The sequence below is a fragment of the Oncorhynchus mykiss genome, chromosome 16 (assembly GCF_013265735.2).
Source record: "Oncorhynchus mykiss isolate Arlee chromosome 16, USDA_OmykA_1.1, whole genome shotgun sequence".
Classification (NCBI taxonomy): domain Eukaryota; kingdom Metazoa; phylum Chordata; class Actinopteri; order Salmoniformes; family Salmonidae; genus Oncorhynchus; species Oncorhynchus mykiss.
The window spans coordinates 41,442,742-41,466,179 of NC_048580.1; the positions used below are offsets into that span (position 1 = coordinate 41,442,742).

At 38.7% G+C, this 23,438-nt stretch overlaps 2 protein-coding genes across 2 annotated transcripts; both read left to right on the forward strand.

The window, feature by feature from the left end:
- The first annotated feature begins 1,296 nt into the window (after positions 1-1,296).
- hoxc13a (homeobox C13a) lies at positions 1,297-6,579 on the forward strand. Its single transcript, XM_021567365.2, has 2 exons — positions 1,297-2,296; positions 5,242-6,579. Exons 1-2 carry the CDS (start codon positions 1,636-1,638, stop codon positions 5,499-5,501), a joined length of 921 nt encoding a protein of 306 aa, XP_021423040.1. The 5' UTR covers positions 1,297-1,635; the 3' UTR covers positions 5,502-6,579.
- A 9,930-nt stretch (positions 6,580-16,509) lies between these two features.
- On the forward strand, positions 16,510-21,336 carry hoxc12a (homeobox C12a). Its single transcript, XM_021565914.2, has 2 exons — positions 16,510-17,192; positions 18,152-21,336. The coding sequence occupies exons 1-2, from the start codon at positions 16,577-16,579 to the stop codon at positions 18,388-18,390; spliced, it is 855 nt and encodes a 284-aa protein (XP_021421589.2). The 5' UTR covers positions 16,510-16,576; the 3' UTR covers positions 18,391-21,336.
- Positions 21,337-23,438: the final 2,102 nt, after the last annotated feature.

Genomic DNA, 23,438 nt, shown 5'->3' on the forward strand with positions numbered 1-23,438 from the left:
ATGTCCTATTGTCAATCTCCAAAACATTGGGACAACTTTGGCGTCCTAAACACATAATTGCGTTATTAGAAACGTGACTGGCATCAGAACATTGAAATGTTGTATGGTATTTTAATGTTCTACATTTTAATGTATCTGTCTTCGGTCCAAAGGAAAGAACGACAAATGAATAAAAAAACGAGTGCCTGCGCCTGAAGTAATCCTTCTTCCAAACAAATAAATAGATGGATCTCCTCCACACAAATAAAGTCTACTCATATGTGAACCTGTTCTGACGCTTTTTTTCTTTTAACTGACGGGGTATTATTTTGGAATCATTAAAAATTGTGGAAAAAACAAAACACATTTGTGCTTTTTCAGTAACATGTTATTATTGCGAAAGGCTACAGATCCTCTTGCGAGGTTACTTTCCCTTAAGTCAATCACTCTACCGATTGCAAAAGGCTGAAAAAAATAATATTTTTGCACGTTCATAGCTATCGATATTTATTCGAATATGAAGGCAATTGAAGGGACCACGATAAGAACAACATATAGGCAGATCTTGCGCTTTAATTTTTACAAACTTGACCCAAGATTTAGATTATACCCATCACTTTTGGATTTCCCAAAAAGAGCCAAATGTGACGCCCACTATTTTCTCCCACAAATATGAGTTAGGATTGTTTTTTTTTTTTTTTTAAGTATAATAAACTGCATTTGAAATGCGTCATGGATTATAGTTCACCAACTAGGCTACGTTCGTAAATGAAAGATGCAATCCTGTAGCCTAATTAAACGGCCTGAATGAGTTTTCATTGAAATTAGAGTAAGCAGTAGAATTCATGCCAATGCAGTTCGGAATGCTGAAACTACTTACCCGTAGCCTACACACAGCTGACAAACATATAGCCTATTTAATGTTTTACCAATGGTCGTCTCATTATTTTCATTATAAGAAAATACACAATTACATGTTTGATTACATAGCTTACATGGTCTATTTCCATTAGCATGTATGCCTATTTGCATATGGATATAAGATATTATGTTAACCACTTGTGTGAGTATGCAAGTCTGAATATGCAACTTATTTTTGGTCATGCAAGCTAAACGTTTTCCACTCTGACTCCAAAATAAATTAATTGAGGGAACATTTGTCAATGAAACCAACACCGGCACTGTCACACAAAGCATAACAAGGCCTAGACTTGCATATTCAATTATTATAATACCATTCAAATGTATTTTTCATCTTGCCCAAAATTAAAACAATTCTGAGTTAATGAAATGTTTACTTCAGGATAATATTTTCCTGTGTCGGCCAAACTTTGCAGATTGTTTTCGTGTCCCCCTTCACCTAAGGTTTCCAACCTCCCCTTTAAGGATGTTCTTTAAGGTGACTTCAGCCAATGATGGGACCCTGTATTCCACAGAAAGACCTGGTGAAACTTGAGCTGCTAGTTGTTTAAAGGGCTGTTCTCCCCCCACTCACAAGCCCCAATCTCTTCGGGCTCGTTAGCATATCACGTGCCAGAACCTTAATGAACTGGACACACGGGTCTTGGTTGCGCATGCGCTCACGTAAAATGTAGTTGGAAATGAGGTGTCGGTCTTGGAGTAGTCGACTTTTAAAAACCATCCGCAGCCCCTGATATGACGACTTCACTGGTTCTGCATCCACGCTGGGCGGACACCTTGATGTACGTTTATGAAAAAAGCCCGAATGAAAACAATCCGAATAAAAACCAAACAATGGAGGGACTGAGCGGGAATTGCCCGGCGACCCATTGCAGGGACCTGATGTCGCACCCCGGGTTGGGGCGACATTCTGGCACTATAGCGACTCACCAGGGCTCGGTGTACTCGGATATATCTTCCCCAGACACCGGCCGACAGTGTCCTGCTCCCCAAACCTCCTCCAGTGCATCTCTGAGCTACGGTTATCCGTTTGGAAACCCTTATTACGGTTGTAGGTTATCTCACTCGCACAACGTGAACTTGCAGCAGAAGCCCTGCTCGTACCACCCCGCAGAGAAATATGCCGACCCCCACACCGCGTTGCCCACGGAAGAGGTGTCTAGCAGGGCGAAAGAGTTCGCCTTCTACCCCAGTTTTGCTAGCTCGTACCAAGCGGTCCCTGGATATCTAGATATGTCTGTGGTGCCCGGGATCAGCCACCCCGAACCCAGGCACGACGCATTGATTCCTATGGAGGGCTACCAGCACTGGGCTCTGTCAAATGGCTGGGATGGGCAGGTGTACTGTTCCAAGGAGCAAACACAGTCCACTCATCTTTGGAAATCCCCATTTCCAGGTATGAAATGTGATATGCTTTGACATTTAAATGTCTAGATAATGTGTGGAATTGCAGCATTGTCCTTTGTTTTTATTTAGCTTAGAATTGTTACCCATTATTGAAGTAACCTATTCCCTCCGTCGAAATGTACGTCGTTGTTATTGGATTTTAATTGCGGGGTTTCTATATGAAATGCAATGATTTCCTCATCGTAATGTAGCCGCATCATTTATCACGTGCCACACCAAAGTCCATAACCTATATGTCAATGATCAAGTGTAGAGTGGTATACAAACGACAATGTATATAAATGTATAGCATCCCTTTAGTACATTATTGAGAGACAGCGCAATATTTGTAGAACATCTCACCGCGTAATGAAACTGACAGTCAGACATGGTAGGCTATTTTCATCCACTGGGTCCTTTACTGGGGGAGTGTCTGTGCGGTTGGTTGGCTATGTCACTGATCGCTAAAATATGCCCAAAATCCTTAAATTCACGTCCTTCAATTCAACTCAGCACCATGGATTGTGCATTGGTTGAAACCATTTCTGAAAAATGAATCGTAAGAGATAACACCTTACTCAATGTGATTTTATGTATCTGATAAATAAACAACATGCATGACATATTGGGCAGACTAGAAACTCTTCAGAAACAAAACAATTCGTTTCAGCTTTGTTATTTCCAAGTCACAATATGACTGCAATAGTGCTTAAACCGGGTAGTGAGTCACACAGTGGCAGAATAGACAGGGGCATGAACACATACCCTTTCTCCTTGTATGATCAAATTTGCGAGCTAGGCTATAGGCTACTGTTTGGATTGTGCCAATAAATCTCTGCAGAGTCTGCAATGTTGCACGAGGGCGGGTTTGCATAGGCAGAATTAATTTTCCATTCGCCAAAGACTTGTGCGCCTAATATCTGTCTCACATACTGTGTTGCGTAACTATTGACAATCCAATGGCTTTTTGAAGAACAAAGTTTATTTTGTATTTGTCACATAGCCTATAGTCTGATATTTGATAAATGATACAGGGCCCATAACCGCCCAGTATGCTGTTTACATGGTGTTTACTAGACTGCTTCGTTTACAGCAAGGTTTTAACCTCTTGGTGAAATGTGTGTGTGCATTTCGGATACAGATGCGTTTAATTGTTGCCCTAGCTAGCTCTGTCCTCACGCCATTTTGCCTCCTTTTCCAGGAGTTTCCTTAAAAACACACACGCGGACCACGAGCTCGTGAATTACACACACACACACACACACACACACACACAGTTAATGTGTAGCCTATGGGTCTGTGTATCTGTCAGTGCGTGGCTGTGTGTAGAACTGTAAGGTTAAACTTTGAGACTTTACATTTCCTCCGAAAATATTGAACATTTCCTCTGAAAACGCTTAAATCCCAAACATTCTTGGGACAATGATGCCAACATTTCAATTGACTTGAGAAAACATGAGAACATGTGTGAGTGCAGAATTTCAACCATATTATTTTCCAAATAGCACTGGGTTTACCATGGAACATTTTGACATAACATGGCGGACGTGCCGTGCACAGAATAATTTATTTCCTCACGTTTCGTTTCACAAAACACATTTTGACCAGGAAATGAACATGTTCTAGTTTTGTTAACAAATATTTTGATATCAAGACATACAGCGGGAATGAAGGGATGCGTACCTGTTATTTGCGTATTTCTAATTCCTTCTAGCTCACTTAGCACCATGCCTCACTTAGCACCATGACTTAGCACCACGAAAATGGTATCTTTCATCTTAATACCAGGAACCAGGCTACCCACCCCCCAAACCTAGTCTCGTCTTTAAAGCAAAGCCATACCTGTCCTTTCATGTCACTCAGACAGGCGGAACTGTTGGTCTGTCAGGCAGATTTTTGAGCAGCCAGACAGACCTAAGTCGTAGCTTTAAGTAACTTAAATCCCAATTCCCAACATAAATCAAACGTTTAGCTATTTCCACTTTAATGGGCCTACTCAAAAGTTTGATCGAGTCAACGTGTCAACGTGTTCTTGATAACTAGGCTACGCCTATATCAGGTTAATTGACCCGGTAGAGGTAAGTGCATTTGTAGAAGATGAGAAAATTGCAGAAATATTAAAGAAATGCAATACTATTGTCCAGAAGTGCTAATCTTATCATCACAGTACAATACCAAAAATATTCAGAGATCCATTGCAGGGCATATAATTGGTGTAATTACGCAGTGATATGTCCACTGTTGAAAAACCTATTGTTTATGTTTTTATATTTATATAAATTATATGAACAATAATAAATATTTGGGGTAGGATGGATGTTTCGGAGATTTGGTCCCTTATATAATTCTGATTTTATTTAACTACTTTACAACATTGTGTACATCAGCAAGGCCACGCATATGTTATTATCACAAAAAATCTGAAAGAGAGACTACTAAATCCCTCATCCCTTTTTCAAGATATACAAGGAAGTATAAACGATGCATCGACCCTCAAGGACCATTTCTGTGTGTTTCATGTCTTTATCACGGATCAAGATTATCATATTTTGAAGAAATGCAACATTTCACATATGTTTGCCTGTCACTCAAAAAAACATTATCGAATACCTCATACACCTCAGGTGCCCGGATAAATATAACAACATGCTTATTATATTATTGTATGTGAACTTTAGCGATGAAAGTGTATAAATAAACATTTAAATACCAATAAAAGAGTAGACAGCCAATTGTGCATCCGAAAATCTCGTGCGTAATGTTTCAATTTAAATACGCACAATAGGCCCAGGTAATGTAATGTATTTAATGTCTATAAGGCCTTGTTGATATATTTGCATCTTCATAACAAACGTATTATTACATGAAATACATTTGAATTGATCAGAGGCAAAATTAGTGCTGGGAAATGTCTTTGCGTAATACATCTCTCCTTCTCTCTTTTTTTATCTCCAGACGTAGTCCCTTTGCAGCCTGAGATCAGTAGCTACCGTCGTGGACGTAAGAAACGGGTTCCCTACACCAAGCTCCAATTGAAGGAGCTGGAGAAAGAGTACGCTGCCAGCAAGTTCATCACCAAAGACAAAAGAAGACGCATCTCCGCCGGGACCAACCTCTCAGAGCGCCAAGTCACCATTTGGTTCCAGAACCGACGGGTGAAAGAGAAGAAATTTGTCTGTAAATCCAAGACTAGTAATCACACGCCTACTACTTGATAGATTTCCGGCCCTTTGTACACTACAGCTGATGTCCATCCCACCGTCTTTCAATCCATAATTTACCTCTTAGAGACAACCAAGCCTGAAGAATACTTCGGCAGTGTATTTTATTTAAGTACCAACAGTCCACACATCCATGCCATCACCAACCGCTCTTTTTTTTCGATATAGAGAAAGAAATGCTATAAAAACTGTGAAAATATTGAGAAATCAGTTAAACATTGTTTTATATGAATGTACATATATAAATATATAATATTTAAAACGATATCTGTATTTCAAAAAGACACAAGGATTGCGTGTTTTTTTTCCAAACCAATTGACATTTACAGGACTTTTCGTCCAACAGACAGCCAAATCCAAACAGACATATTAGATATGTTCATCGCGCCATCAACAGAAAGAGAATTGCAATATGGACATAAACTGGTCAGGGAGAACGACAACGAATGAACTCGAAAGTCTACAGAAAAAAACTACATGAGATGTGTTCTCCTCAGCCAAGAACTCAAGAGGGTTTTTGCAGGGGCTACGGATGATAAAATGGTTTTGTTCAAAACCGCCCCTGTCCCCGATTTCAGAAGCTATATATGTTTTCTTTCTGTAGGATATGTTTTGTTAATAAGGTAAAAGCAAGGCTGCTATTGTTGTACATGTAGAGTGCAATGCCTTTATTATTTAATTCATATTCTGTCGTATCACAGGGTTGTCAATTGGAACGTCTCAAACCCTTTGTGTGTTCCTTTATCAGTGAAGGATAATGTCTCTGTCATGCAACTGGAATGATTGTAAGCAATTAAAGTCAGTGAGTATTACACATAAATGCACAATCGATTTCTTTGGTTTTCTGTTTATAGTAGGCCTACGTATAGTAAAAAACAACAACATTTGGATCTGTTCACACGCCTTCTAAGCAGACAGACTGTCTTGTAACTTTCTTTCGTGCAGTATGTGAACTGTATTGTGGTGTTTAAAACGTACTGGTAAGGTGTTTCCTAAATAAATGATGATGAATAACATGATGTTGCTGAAATATGATGAATTAAATGACGTGTTTCTTTCCTGTCTCCTCTAAGTCACTTAGTGGAACTCTTTTTGAAATGTCATCTCACATCCCCATGAGCTTGTGGGCTTGTCACATCGCCGTTGGTTTTGAGGGACGTTTGATATATGGCCTAAAGCAGGGATGGGCAACTTGCAGCTGCAGGAATTTGTCATACAATTGCAAAAAAAAAAAAGCATCTCCACCCCATCGAAAAATGTGTAGAGTTGCAGAGGACTTGATTTACAACGGCAGCATTTTCTCTACGCTCCATTTTTTTGCGTGTAACTTGCACAAATAGATTGACTGCTCAAATCAGTAGTCTGGATGTGTGGGTATAGATGTGGGTGTGCAGACCTGCGAACCACTGCAGCCCCTCATGATGAGTTGATATTTTTTTTGTGGCCTCCTTCCCAATAAAAGTTGCCCAACCCTGGCCTAAAGGAGTACTATATGCTTTTTGGATAGGCATGTTCTTGACATGTATGCTTGTATGTCTATGATATCCATAGGACAAAAAATGACTGATATTGGATGGTTTGCCGAGGATCGGTTGCATGGATAGGCCTATATTATATGCCCACTTAACACAGGCCTGTATATTGGGCCTATACTGCACTGTTTAATAAGAGAATGAACCTTTCGACAAAAGTTTAAAGTGGAGGCTTGCAATATGAGATCACCATGTCTAACTCGTCTCGAGATATTATAAATTACGTATTAGATGTGCCAGGACACAGCAACAGGATACCCATACGAAAATACATCCCCCTGCCAATAATATGTTGTTATGTAATTAATGTGCCTTGTTTGTAAAAATCTCCCATGATGTTGCCACCAAACTAAAATATCCTACAGTATTCGCTTGCCTCATGTTCGGTATTGAGCAGCAAACGAATACGACGATATCAGTATAGGCAATCACGGGGAGTAGTGAACTATGTAATTCGACTTGTAATTATATGACATTTTGCTGTAGCTTGGTGGTAGTTGGACTAAATTAAAATCTTGGTAGTGTTTTCAGTAGTCAATTACATACTATAGCCATGTAGTGGTGTAGCTAACGTCTGGTACACACTACGTTTTTTGCTAAAATTACACGATTATGGGTCAAGTAGCCAAGATGTCCGTTCTTTTTCGACATCAGACCTGCTCAATTCTCACTTGAAACATAATTTCTTGTTTAATAGGCTAATTTACACATTACGTTAACCTCCAGAGCGATCTGTCTTGCAATTTGTAATCTATGACATTTCAGATTTTAGATATGGTAATTATTTTAGCCCAGGTAGTTTGGATGTAGTGAACTACTTTTTCAAAGTAAATTTAGTTTAGCTTCAGTGTAGTTTATCTTCTTCCAGTGTGAAATAATTGGTAGCTTGATAAACTACATTTTCATAATAGCTTCCCCAACACTGTGTATAGGCTATAATTGTGCCTTTATTTTCATGCTAACAGGCATACATTTAGATAATAGCTAAAATGCTGGCTGCAAGAAGCTCTCACAGAATTAGATGTTCATCCATGTATCTCCATCAGCAGATGTCCAAGTTGTTCCAAACGTGTTTAAAGGTTATGTTTAGACATGAACTCCGAAAGGTTAAGGTTAGGCATTAACTCCGAAATGTTAAGGTTAAGGATTGAGAGATAGGATTAAAACAAACATCTCAAAAACGACTTTCTTTAGTTGGATTTGAACATGCAAGGCACACCCAGAGGCACACCGGTAACCTACCTGAAGGTAACAGCGCCTACTGTTTCCCCTAGTGACCGGTTTTTACGTCAAATCCCGACGTTGTCAGACATGGATGGAGGTCGAAAACTGACTTGTATCACTGGTGACCTGGCTGGACTATAGGCCTCCAAAATACATTTCGTATCCGTAGGTAATACCATATGTGATATACTGTATGTTTGGTTGTATCTATCCTATCATGTCTCAGGGAATGTGGAGAAAGTATTTAAAGGTGCATGCACTTGTATTGAAGTAAATTAGAGATCTGTGCGCGAAGTTGGCTCACACGCCAAGCTATATAATTCGGCCCAAAGTCTTTCTTCTATCCTTGTTTGTGTATCGTCAAATAAAGTCCTTACATTCTGTAAATGTATTGGAGCAGTTGTATTATACTCGTCGCCATCATTGTTATTATTTGATAGGACCCGTATAAATATTCTTAGATATTGTTTATTGTTATCAGGCCTATTCCAATGCCATCAAACTGTTACATAGCCATCACTATGTACCCAGTACCCTGCCATGAACTTAGTCACTGTCACTACCCGGCTACCACCCGGTTACTCATCTCTGCACCTTAGTGGCTGCTGCCCTATGTACATAGATTTGGAACTCTGGTCACTTTAATAATGGACACTGGTCAATTTAATAATGTTTACATACTGTTTTACATATTTCAAATGTATATACTGTATTCTAGTCAAGGCCATCCTATTAAACTATTGCTGTGCATGTAGTATAATATCCACGTATTCTTCAGATATACTACATATTCTATCCACATACTGTCCATAATGCCTATACATCCCATCTTCCTAATAGTTCTATATTTCTTAATTTCATTCTTTTACTTTTAGATTTGTGCGTATTGTTAGAAATTACTGAACTGTTGGAGCTAGGAACACAAGCATTATTGCTACCACCGCAATAACATCTGCTAAATGTGTGTATGCGACCAATAGCATTTGAATTGATTTGTTGAAGGACACACACATACGCAATCACGCACGAAAACACACACACACACGCACACACACACACACATAAAATGAGCGAGCGACAGAGACAGAGAGACAGAGAGAGCGAAAGAGAGAATCTAATTCAAAACACTCGTCCTATTTCTCTGTTATTTGAAACATAACGCTTACGGACGGGACTACCGTGGCCATAAGCATCATTGATCAACCTGATAATGCTTCGAAACTTTATGAAACAAATACAAAACATATAGATTCCCTTTTTTTTTAAAACTTTTTGGAATGTGGCTCCTCTGGTATTGTAATATACCTGGCCTGGACCTGGCGGTATTCTGACGTCTTTACCCTTGACCGTGACTATGCAGCCAGTCACTTTGACCTTGACATGAGATCAGCACGTGAATACTGAACAGGGGGCTGGGGGCGCGTCGCAAGGAAGGCCCGCAGTTTGTTTGCAGACAAACAAGGTGTTATTTTCCCTGTCTAGACAGCTAGACTTAATGACGTGCCATAAATACGTAAAATAAAGGGGAAAAGCACGGATATCCTACTGATCCATCCCTGACTGCTGACCAACTCTGAGTGAGCCCTATCGTTAACATGTGGGTTTCTGTGTCTTCTTTTCTGTTTTACAGAGCATGCCTTTCTCTCAAAGTGGGTTCCTCTCTCCCCTATCTCGCACTATCAGCCCCCGCTACTCAAAACCAACCACCAATGGTTTCGTTCACTCAACATGAGGTGTGTGTTTTTTTTTTTTTTTGACCACGAAGGACAGGTAGAACGTTGACGTCTCCGAACACCGACACCACCTATCTGACTGCAGTGAGCAGTTCGAGCAGCCATGTTGTGTCCTGAGCTCAAGGCACGGTTCACCTCACATTCAGCTTCTGTCTGAGAGGAAATTATATGCGGAAAGTGAGACGTCGCCCCACAGTATAAATGACTAAAGGTAATGGCCATTTTCCTTAATATATTTATGCATAATTCGTCAAATGACAGCATATTTTAGCCAACTGATGTCTGTTCTTTTTTGTGTGCTAGAAAGTTCAACTTTGTTTGGTTCAGCTGCTATGGGCCCTTAACAAATATATGGTTTTGAGTTCATGTGTAATAACAATGTCAATTTTGAACAACTTTGGAAATGTAACGCTAAGTAGGCTTATAAAAGCAGAAACTATTTTCGTTGTTGGGAATGACGGGTTTGCATTGTTATGTTCGGAAAATCCAGCTGTATTTGGCAAAGGAAGGCTTTGAACATGAAAATGAATTGACTCACTCTGGAAATGTATTTGGTAAGATAAATTATGATAATACACGAATAGAGTTGATTGTAGGATCATTTAGCAATTGGTCACCTCTAATAAAACATTTACAAAAGATAGTTGCAACCTCATTGTTTTCACTCTGCACGCATTATTTGATTACGTGGGATGTCGTCACGTTTGGACGAGCAAATCACAGGGCTTTATTTAAGGATGTTATCAACGTGAGGCCTTTCTATCCTCTCCCTCATCGTGTAGCTGCACTAACTACACTATAAGTAAATGGACAATTGGAATCATGACAAATCTAGAACAATCATTCAGATGTTCACATGATTTAACCCAGGATATTATATTAGCCCATTTAATTATGTTACTTCACGCTCAAGCTGCAATATCTGAATAGAACGTTGATAATTATGAAAATGGAATCATATTTATGATGTTACAAGCTTAGATATTGCGTGTCGGGTTAGACAATTTACTGAAAATATAGCAGGACTTTGTCGACGTTCTTGAATCATTCCCTCTCAGGCTTAAATTATTTGATTTATATTTTTATTCACCGGATATTGTGAATCATTTGTGGCATTCTATCTAATTTATCTATCTAATGTCATCCAATCAAATTGAAAACACAGGACAACCTTTCCCCCAATGAAATGTAATTATTTGTTCATTGAAAATAGCACACACTTCCTTTAGAACATAACAATTAGCCCAAAATTCTACTTTGATATTTACGATTTAAATTAAATCATTGACTAATGTTTAGGCCTAGTCTGGTTAAATATTAAATAAGGCTAGAGTGGTTAGCTCTGTCGTTGTTTTCAGGCCCAGGCCCAACCAAATAGAAGGCTCTGGCCCCAACCACCATGTTGCTGAGCAGCGTTCTGGAGGGCAAAGGCAGATCATTGAGAAGGGGGCTGATAACCTCTGGTGGTGACAAGTTGAAAATATCCGGAAGTAGAAACGGGACCTAGATTTATTTCTGCATTCATCCAGTCAGTCACATACATCTAACGATGCTGCATATTGCATCTTGCAATTATGATTATTATTAGGCTATTAACACTTAATCCAATTACCATCAATATATAATAATATTACATTCATGCAGCTTTATTATCACCAAAATGCTTGTATTTTTATCATTGTTGGTGTATTTTTGTTGTTATATCTATTTTATAATTGTTGTATGTTATTATTGTTGTTGGTGATGTTTTAATTGTGTTATCGCTATCATATATAAATATATCATACATATATAAATGTATACGCATATTGTTGGTTCGTTGTGGCGATGGTAAGGCCTATTTGTGTAGCCTATTAGTAGTAGTTACTCAATGAGATGTGAATTTGCTCAGCCGAAATTCATTTTTCTGCTTATGAGTCCAAATAGATTTTTGGTACATTTCTTAAATCCCAACATAACGAAGATAGGATAGGGTTTTTGAGAGTTTAAGCGACTTTTCCCACTCACATATTCCACTCACAGCTATAAGAGAATATTTTCTAAATGATTCCGATGAATGGTTTATGTTGTGTTAGTTGTGCTATTGCGTTATTGGGTTATTTTTATTTGTGAAACTACGCTATAAATTATGTCGTTGGCAGATTTTTTTTGAACCTATTTTGTTACTAATTGCTGTTCCAACGGATTGGGAATAATACATTTGTACAATATGGCTATGCGTAAAATGCCTCAGTATGTCAAATGATTTCAAATATATAGATTGTGATCAATTAATTGATCCATTCTCTCAGCTGTTTTTGAAGTAATTTGATCATTGCTTGGCTGAACCACACACACGCACATACACACATACAAACCTATCTGTGTCTTGAACAATACCCGTAATTACGTATAGGATCACATTGGCCGAATTGTTCAATAACTTTATAATTTCTTCCATTTTAATTCAAAGGCATCACAAATATGATATGTCGCCATGATCTTTAGGAAAAAAATTATGTACGCCCGCTTGACTGTCGTTGACGGTCAAGTTCAAAGCGTGTGCGTTCACCATTATTCTGGTGTTTAAATTCCGACTATTGTAACACAAGCCGCTTTATTATACCTGTAGCCTACATACATTTAGACATATTTATTGATATGAAATCGTAATTATGAATTAAGTTTAATAGAACAACATTTTATAACAGAAGCCTATTTTCAACAGTAGCCCAAGGATTTTTGACAATTGGATCATGCATGTGAGTTCACAATTTTAGATCGAATTAAATACACTCAAAAATCTTGCAGTTCTTTCCGCGTTGTGCAAAGGGAGGTCTTCTTGGGGGGAATTTACACACAAAAAAAAAAGATTCACTGCCAGGCCATAACCGTGGCAACCTGTCTGCAGAAAAGCTAAGAAAAAAAAGACCTTTGTTTACCCTACTGCCCTGTCTGGACAGGCCGAGAGATTCCAAGATAGCAATTCCAAACCCGGAGACTCCAGACAGTGCACTAGACAGTGACCTTGAACTGACAAGCACTATTTCCTAACCTCCGTATTTGTTTTGTAAAATAAGATATCAAAAATACTTATTTTCTCAGAACGACAGTTGAGAATTGCTCACATTTGAATCCAGAAATCGTTTGGTAAGCAAGTGTGAATATGATATCAGCTCGTTGGAGAGCGGGTGTGGATCGAAGGCGTTGTGGTATTGGAGGGTCTGGTTTGCTGTCTGCGGCACTATAATGACGCTGCGGCCTCTATTCTCTCTCTGAGGTAAAGTGGAACCATTATATAATGCAGATTGTTTTTAAAAGATATATAGATATTTAAAGCTATACTTTGCTATTGGTCGTGGACTTATCATGACATTGTTGCTGACTTGTTCTCGTCTTGTAATTTAGGTTTTTGTATTGGGAAACTTTTACTAGAAGAGATTAATTCCTATTTTATTAGTAATGAAGTTGTGAACTTAACCGACACCAAGTGATGTTCAATAATGCTCAGACAGACGTGTGTTTCTCATAACATATAACCTTTATGTGCACGCGATGTTGTACTGCGTTGTGAGGCTTACTAACTGTTACAGTGGTCCGCGATGATTGGAGATGCAATTCCGAAAGTGCGCGAGATGAGATTAAACCTCGAATAATTCTAGGGAGCGTCTCCAATTCGACATGTTTATTTCTCGTTCTATTTAGGATCCGAGGCTCACTGGCCTCAGATTCTCTATGAAATCTGTCACTGCTGACGCTGGATCAAATAACGTCTGGGTTGCATCAAGTAACGTCTGAGTGGCAAATTGTGCTGCGGCATTGTAGTATGTCATGCTAATTCGACTAGTATTCTCAGATAACACTCCATTGGCAGGTTTGTAGCGCTTGTCTATGCAGGAAGACTCAACATGCAAGTACAAAATGCCACACACGTAACATTTAAATCTATTAAATGTTATATAACTGCAATGATGTTGTCAATAGGCCTTTTTTTGGGGTATTATTTAGCCCTGCCGATGTTGTTATATAGTTAGGCTATGTTATAACGCATAGGCTAATATGAACATAATTTAATGCTCAACTTGATTTAGACAAAGAATGATATATTCACGCTATAGCAGACCATTAGTATTACTATTAGTATTATATAGGCTTACAAATATGATGGCAACGAGTTATATTTGCTTTACCATACCCTTAATACACAGTTAAATATGATGTAATGTCATTATAATGTGAAACCGTGCATGCTATTAAATTGAAAATCCTGAAATGATGTGAGTGGTTAACATGTTTTAAGATCAATAAATGGACATTTTGCGCACGCACTTGAGTTGCACTAAAATACTTAGAGGAATATGTATTTATTAATACATTTACGTATTTATTAAGTATTTATGCTTAGGAAGTCAGTCATAATATGATACTTTGTCACCAGTGGTATAGACATCTGGGAACCTATAAGCAAATAGTCTAAACCTATAAGTATACACATATGCGCACTAAAGTCATTATATATTCAATTTAAAAGGGATACTAATATATGCTTACAAACTTGCAGATCTATAAATTCATTGGTTGGTCTTGCCCCGGTGGAAAATAGATAGGTGAAGCGTGACGTAACTTTGGAAGAATTTAAATGAGTGTCCGTATAACTAAGATTACATGGATTTAAGTTGTCTAAGCAGTATTTCCAGATCCCTCCAATGCAATTGATGAAATGATCTATAGACCAGAGGGAGGAGAAGAAAGAACGAATACGGTATCATATGCATAGGCAGATTATAAAGACGGTATATGTTGAACAATTTGACAGTCTTCACACCACACCTGAATTTATGCACTGCTGGCTGCATGCCATATTCATAGGAGGCGTTTTAAAAAAAGGGATTCGATTGTTTGCTGAGATGGAGCATTCATTTTTTCTGTAGTATTATATAAGAAAGTATCAGCCCCCCCCCCCCCCCCCCCCCCCCCTTCCAAAATGGCTCTCTAGGCTGTTAACTATATTAACCTTTTACTGCAGTGGGCAAAATCAGGGTCACGGAGTGTTTTTTGATTGTTTTAAACAGATCTACTTTGTAACAAAAGTATACACCTCACACACATGGTTATGGGTTTACAAAAAATACACCTGTAATGTCCGATGTAGAGTTGAAATGAATTCAATGTTGTGTTAGCATCCTGAAATATGAAGACTGAAATATAAGAAAACTGTTTAACATAGAAACATCGGATTTTCAGCGTTAAAAAAAAGAAGCTGATTAATTATGAAATTATGAAAAATAGTAATAACTTTCCATCCATGAGGCCACAAGGTTAAAGGCTATGTTGTGCAACCTGGATTTGGGGGTAGACATAACATAGTAAATGTACATCTGGGATACAATTAGTATGATATCTTATGTTTTGTATGGTATGTATTCATTTGTGGATGTCCATCATCCATTTTGTATGATATGTTATGTATTGCAATTTGTTCAACATGTTAAGAATTTTCTAAACGTATGATATGTTACAAATTCCAATTTGTGTGGCTAACAAAATCTAGGTGGCTAGGGTTAAGGTTAGGGTTAGGAGTTAGGTTAGACATTTGCATTATACACCCACCCTCCACTCTGACCAACCACCCTACTTTTGTTTTTGTTAAGTAACCTTCTTTCTGTATTATGTAACCATATCGAACGTAAAATATCATACTAATTTGAGTGTCCCGGATTTACATCTACTATGTTACGTCCAGTCTATGAGACCAGGCTGTGTTGTGATGCATAGTAGATACCTACATAGCATCTTCAAAATCACAAATCAACTAATTAATGGAATATGGTTCATACTCTCCGCTGATTGAATCACTTAAGTGCCCTCTGCTATCTTGTAAAGTTAATATAAAAGAACAGTGAGAGGCATAACAATCCCCATCGAGTCTGCCTGCGAACGTTTATAGGGGGTATCTGTTAAAGTTGTTCATGTGAGAATATTATGTGAAATATATGCTCTTAAAGTAACCTTATTGAATATCGTCTGATTTTAACAGAGCCAATGGTTTCAACCCGCTGACCCCGATACTGTAAATATGAGTAGAGCGCAGCAATGAACATCAGTCTTTTCTTAAAACAAGCTTGTAAAAGAGGGACATCACAGCTTTATATGACATTGAATTCAACCGTAATTTGCTTGAAAACAAGATGTCCTATGCACCCTCTCCTTCTTGGGAAATAAATAGTTTTCATAAGAAATAATATTTGAAAAGTTTTGCCAGCTAATAAAGATATTAAACGAGACTAGGGACAGTTTCACATGTTTGTACAGTATAGAGAAGTAGGTTTGGACTCTACTGGCTTCCAGAGAATAAAAAATAGATTCTACATATTTAATAAAATATTTATAGCACTTTAAAAAAAAGCATATAAACCCCCATAATACAGAAGTTAATGTTTTGTTTTGTCTGAGATGGACCAAGTGGGTGGTACCCTGGTGTAGAATAAATTAGCCCTCAGACCACGTGACTTGGGGTTGACCAATCATTTGCACCCCCAGGTTTAACTACGTTAAATGTCAGATTGCAATAAACTAGAAGCTGTTGGTCGGGCCCGCGGAAATGGGCGAGCATAATATTCTTAATCCCGGGTTTGTGGGACCTTTGGTAAACATCCACACTGGAGACACTTTTTACTTTCCGAATTTCAGAGCCTCGGGGGGACAACTGGCGGGGCTACCGTCTCTCCCCTACCCGAGAAGGGACAATGTTTGCTCCCTCCCGTGGAACCCATCGGAGCCGTGCAATGGATACTCTCAATCCTACTTTAGCAGCCCCGTATCTATTAACCCTTCTTTCAACCGGTCGTGTGAAATTACTCGACCGGAGGAGGGTAAATGTTATTATAGCAACGGCAGCGCAAGCAACAGAGAGAGCTGTTCCGGTGGTGGGGGGAGCAGCCTAAAACGAGAGGATAGGGCGAGGGACACATCATCATCCATAACATCTGATCACGGTATGCACACTGGCATGGGCAGCAACAACAGTGGTGCCTTTTCCAAGTATGATTATGGGACCGAGCAACTCACTCAAGACCCGCAGTCCTGCCTATCTCTGGAATCCGATTCCAACTCCTCGCTTCTAAACGAGGGCAGCAAACCGTCCTCCAGCGACCCTCAGACCCTGGTGTCACCAGGAAACCACACGGTCCACTCGGGCAACATCACTGCAGGCGGAGGTGGGTCCCATTTTCATTCATCCAGACACTGTTATATGATATTAGAAATCCCAAAGATGCTTGTTTATTATCAAATGACTCGTACTAGTTCAGCATAGCCAGGGATTTGTTGTAGACTAGGTATTCGTAATCATGATGCTCATCACATTGTTTTGATTTTTGCCTGCAGGCGACTTGACTTGCATGTTGGACAAACGCTGCTAGAGGTTAGGGGTTGCCATACAATGTTCCATCATTCTTCAAGTGTTTGTGTACTGTTACTGATAGAACCAACCAGAAGGCTATATATAGACTGCAGACCGTTTTAGTCCACGGTCTTAGGTCTTTACTGTCCTGTCTCAGAGACAAAAAATCGGAATAACCTAATCGATGTGAATGTATCAGTTCGGTCTATTTGGATCATATACCTTGTTAGAACGTGTCTATTACGCACACACATGAGTGCAGTGATTTAAAGAGGTAATGCGCTGTGGATGACTGCATCGAATAGAGAGGGGTTTCGTTTTAATGACTCGTAAACTGAATTAATATCTGTCGCTGTGTACAATGAGGATTCGTTTAATATGCCTGGAAACTGGTAAATAAGTAGGGGTATTTGCAAGGCAAGATTTAGGCCTAATTATCACGTTAATGTAGCTTTAACTGCGTCAGTAAAACTTCATGTGACACAAACTACTGTAAATTAGTGGTCCCTTTGACTTTATGTATAAACACGACAAGAAGGACACAGAGAATTCCAGCTGCTGCTTCTGAACAAACATGCCCCGTGTCATTGAATGAGATTCAGACATAGACTGCAAACCAAAACAAGTCAAGTGTAACACAACAGGTTGTGTGTATGTGCACAGCACAGGAAGTCACATTTTAAGGAGAGTATAGCCTCCCCTTGGAGGTGACCGTGAGTTTAATTTGTAGACCTAACTGTTGTGACTTATCCATCTGTTGTATGCCTCCTCCAGGTGCCCCGTGGTATCCGATGCACAGCCGGACCCGAAAGAAACGCAAGCCCTACTCCAAGCTCCAACTGGCCGAATTGGAGGGCGAGTTCATGCTGAATGAATTCATCACCAGACAGCGGCGGAGGGAGCTCTCTGACCGCCTTAACCTCAGCGACCAACAGGTTAAAATCTGGTTCCAGAACCGGCGTATGAAGAAGAAGAGACTGATGATGAGGGAGCAAGCTTTGTCCTTCTTTTAGAATTAGCAGAGATGCAGCAGTATACGGAGAATCGATTGATAGGCAGTATTTCTCCTGTCTGCAAGTGCTATAAATGCATGCAAGCACCTAGCCTACTCTCACTCCATCTCTATCACACAGGAGGTACAAAAAGATCAGGAAGGTATTTGAGGTGTAGGCCCCAAACAAAACGACCAAGTGAATCTGCTGCCATAACTTAGAATCTCTGCAGAGTTGTGCCAGATAGTACTTCCTGTATAGTGTTATGGTAAACCACTTACACAGACGTTTATAAACTTGTGAGATGATATTCTTGCGTCCCCCGCCGGATAGGCCTAAAGGATGGAATTAGTGCTTGGTGTCCTAGACTCTGGTAAATTCCCAAGCCCTTAAAAATGAATAATTGATTCTGATAAATTACTTATAACCGCGTAATACTCCTTATTAGTCATATGGCCAGTGAATATGAATTTGAAAACTAAATGAACAAAATGAAAAGCAATGTAGCCTAATAAGCAAATGAGACCAGAGTGAGAGATTAAGCCGTAATCAAGCCAATTCTCCAAATGTAGACCTAAGTGAATCATCTTTAGGCGCATTCATTGTCACTGACAGTGTAGATTGGTTAAGATGGAGGACATTTCCAGTTGTTTAATATCTCCAAAGTTCACTTGTAAGTGATACGAAACGCAATACCCTTATCTACTTTTCGTAGTCTCCGCCACGTGTTTGTGCACGTTCACTGTCACGGGCACGGAGTAAGACTCCAAAACGCACATCAGAGGATCTTAGAGATAGCTAAAACTCTAAATCCATGCCAGCCTCTTCATGAATGCAGCGCATTGAACTATTATTTGCAATGAATTCGTTCAAGTGCTGACAACTTTTTCTAGATAGTTTCACTTTTTTAATCGCCTCTCTCGTCATCTCCCCCTCTGAACCAACCGACTCTCATAACATTGGTGTTCGATAAAATGATCCAAAATGGTTATTTGGCTGTCCCCCATAGCATAGGGGACTGGAAAAGTCTCAACGGATCCGTGGGACGTCCCAACTCTGACGTCACCCCATTGAAGTTGACATTTATAACGGTTAAGGTAGGGTTTAAGGTTAGAGTTAGGGTTTAGGTAAGAGTTATTATTGAGGTAAGGGTTAACCTTTTACTGCAGTGGGCTAAATCAGGGTCACACACAGTGTTTCGTGGTAGTCTTAAACAAATCTACTTTGAAACAAAAGTATACACCACACACGGTTATGTTCTTAGAATGTAACCTGTATTTAACTAGGCAAGTCAGTTAAGAACAAATCCTAAGAACAAATTCTTAACTGTGATACAGCCTGGATTCGAACCAGGGTGTCTGTAGTAACGCCTCAAGCACTGATATGCAGTGCTGATATGCTGCGCCACTCGGGAGCCCTATGGGCTTACAAAAAAGACGACACGTGTACCATGTCAGATAGAGTATTACATTTAGGGTTTCCTAATATTACACTTTATATAAATCACAGAAGACTGAAATATAACGTAAAAACACCGGATTTTGGGCCTTTTTTAAATGAATAATGCTAATTAATTATGAACTTATTAAAAATAATAATAACATTCCACCCATGAGGCTACTAGGTTATTTGACTGCAGGGAAGCTTATGGTTAGTGTTTAGGGTAGGATTCCAGGTAGAACCATTTTTTGTTCCGCGTCGAACCCTTTTGGGCTCCATGTAGAACCATCTGTGGAATGGAACCCAGATGGAATTGAAAGTGTTGTACTTGGAACCAAAATTGTTTTTTTCAAAGGGTTCTCCTATGGGGACAGGCGAATAACCCTTTTACCTTCCTGGCGACACCTTTTTTGCTAATAGTGTTGGATCAGAACAGATGAGGTTGCTGTTTAAGCGAGGTTTTGTGCAGGCTGCTATCAAAGAAAGGTAGTCTTCATAGCTGTGCTGAAAACTATTATTAAATTAGTGTTCCACAAGTTGATGGATTTCCTTATGGCAATATCAAACCGAGGTGCATGTGTTCTTCCTATAAATGGAAATCCCATATACACTCAATAAGCGTTTTGTACCTGATAACGCTTACTGATAGAAAAGTGCACATTTGATATAGGCATAATTGAAAGTAGATATAAACTTGAGTGAAAAATAAGCATTGTGGAAAGAATTATCGTATTATAAACATACATGAGCTACACCATCTAAACGCAGTGTGTTCTCCTTTAACATCTGGACAGCACACTGTATTATATTGAATGTATATGGATTAAAACCTATAAATGGCACTGAAAGATACTTGCAGCATGTTAGTGATTATGTGAAATATAACAAATGGTTAATAGATAAACGATTTATCTGGCCCTAGGAACTTTCAAAGTAGAAACGACTGAAAGATTTAAAGAAGTGTCGTTGCATTTTAAGGCAAGTAAGTATGAAACCTTTATTATGAAAGTATTTATGCTTATTATTACTCTATTATTATTATTATTATCATTATTATAGTATTGGTCGGAGTTGCTGACTATTATTTGTACTGTGCTTGCTATTCGCTGTGTTCTATGTCTCTTACCTCATAACGTGTATCAAATTGTAAAAGTATGGAAATGATGTGATATGTTGCTATTTACATCCTATTTGAGGATACCTTATCTCAATGTAATACTGTCTTCTGTTAACGTTCCCGTTATTTCGTCCTGTAGAATTCAATCTCGCATTCCATTATTTGCGTTTGTAAGGGGATATGAAATGACGTGGTTATATGATATGATATGGTACTATTTACATGCTATTTCAGGATACCCTCTCCTTGGTGTAATAGTGTTTTATGTTATTGTTCTCTTGTACAATATCGCATTCCCTTATTTGCGCTTGTGAGGGCTGCTTAAAACATTTTATTGTATAAAAGTAATAATGACATGAATGTATCTATGTATGAGTAAGGTTTCTAATAAACAGAATCTTTAAAAAATATATATAATTGGTCTTACCATCATCATTATGCTGTGATTTTAAATACTGTATTATGATGTAATGGTACAACAATTGAGTCACATTTGAACATTATTGCGTTGAATACACGAAATATGTCTACGATATACCTTTACTTTATTTCCCTTTTTCTTCTAGAAAAAACATTCTGAAGACCAGTACGTTGAATATAGCTCACTCATCTAAATAGTAGGCTATAAACAAACCTTGCAGTACAAAAGCCAGGTTGTCAATGTAGCTGAAACACTAAACAGTGACTCGAACACACAATTGCCCTTTAAATCAGTCACAGGCTTACATTCCATTTATAATATCCTGAAACTCATACTTGGCTGAGTATTTTTGATTGTAGTAACCTACATGCTGTGTCCACAAACGTACGATTACTGTGGTCCACAAAATCATTATTTAGGTCAAATTGATGGGGTATGAACAAGTGGCCTGAATAGCCCTCTTATTTGGGATTTTAAAACAATACGAGCACTCGCTATATGGAAAATACAGCTAAAAAGAAAATATGGAGTTCGCATTGTAAATATCAACCAAATAACTCTCAAACATAATTATCTTTGCAAATAAAAACCTATTGGGAATTAAGGTCTTGTCACATTAAATTGTCGGCTTGTGTTTTTTCTGGGCTGAGATCAGTTGTTGGCATTTCAGTGAACTGTAGCAGACCGGCTCCAGCGACCGACTCGTGGCACCAGCCAAGCGGTCTGAGTTAGTCCCTGTATGATCAAAACACATCCATCATACGCTGCTGCCACTTATGCCATTTTCCAATAGCTTACTAGCCTGTGTTGAACTAAGTATTTCACCAATAACCTGTGCGTGAACATGCATTCGTTGAGAATTTGGAAGACCGCACATTTTAATCATCATCACAGTGAGGTGTTACTAGAAAACGTCGCCATATTCGCTATCCCTTTCAGCTTCATTTCTTTCTTCTGTCGTATTCTTCTTGTGATTTTGCCCTTTCAACTAACCAATGTGTGTATGTATAGTTTCTACGGTCGAGATATTGAGAGGTGCGTTAAGTCATCAATGGAGCGATGCATTGCACCCCACGCTCCAGCACCAGCCTCTGGACTTGTTTATAGATAAAGTGAATAAAGAGAAAGAGAGAGAGAGAGAGAGAGAGAAAGATAGAGAGAGAGAAAGAGAGCATATAATGGGTACTACTGTCGCAACTAGCAATCATCTGAATAATTGTTCAGATGATACAAGTTGTCGAATATTTAATACAAAATAATGTACGTTTAAATGTATTCAACCTAAGACAGTATGGAGTAGGCAAGCAATATACTGCTCCTGATTTGTGGTTGCACATGCAGTCTATAATAGTCTAAACATTTGAGATTATAGAAGTGAATGCACGCACATTTTTTTAAATGTCTAATCGATTCGGGTTACATTTTGTGTTTGTACTCATTGGAGTTCAATATCAAGCGCCTTTGCGCAGAGATCACGCAGAAAATATTCTTGCAGTTTCAATGTTGAACACTTCTTTGATGTGTTACAATATACAATATATTGTATTACTAATAATATTAGTAGTGTTACTGGACCAATATTAGCCTAGTACTGCGTAGTATTTTTAATACGAATTATATAAGTATTGTGTATGTTATGGTATGTAGTATATACATTTTGTCAGGATTTGTGTAGAATATGCCCTCATTTCTAAACAATTGTTAGTTATTTGCATCTTAGCAAATAGAGTAGAGCAAATAGCCTTTTATTTTCTCTCCGTGTTATTTTCCGTTTTCCAAAACACATATTCGACGTTGGGTTAGGTTATAGGCCCTCTAGTACATTGCGTAATGGCTACTTCTAGTGTTATAAACGTGCTTTTACGCATATGCCTCCACATGCAATGAAAGCCAAGAAAGGTTTATTGTGCCGAGCCAAGTAAGCCTTGCGATGAAAAAGAGGCACTCTTGAGGATTATAGAGCCTTCAAAATATTATTTCACCGAAGGACCCATTTCTAAAAGCACATTTAGTAGATCTTCGTGTGGGCCTACTATAGATATGTTGGCTGCATGCGCAGCGATCTTAACAATGGCCTTGTTTAATGCTCCT

Bases quoted from the DNA above. Each gene is read 5' to 3' on its own strand.
- hoxc13a (XM_021567365.2), top strand. From the start codon at position 1,636: ATGACGACTTCACTGGTTCTGCATCCACGCTGGGCGGACACCTTGATG. The intron at 2,297-5,241 runs GTATGAAATGTG...TTTTATCTCCAG, and splicing joins TTGGAAATCCCCATTTCCAG to ACGTAGTCCCTTTGCAGCCT.
- hoxc12a (XM_021565914.2), top strand. From the start codon at position 16,577: ATGGGCGAGCATAATATTCTTAATCCCGGGTTTGTGGGACCTTTGGTA. The intron at 17,193-18,151 runs GTGGGTCCCATT...TGCCTCCTCCAG, and splicing joins CAACATCACTGCAGGCGGAG to GTGCCCCGTGGTATCCGATG.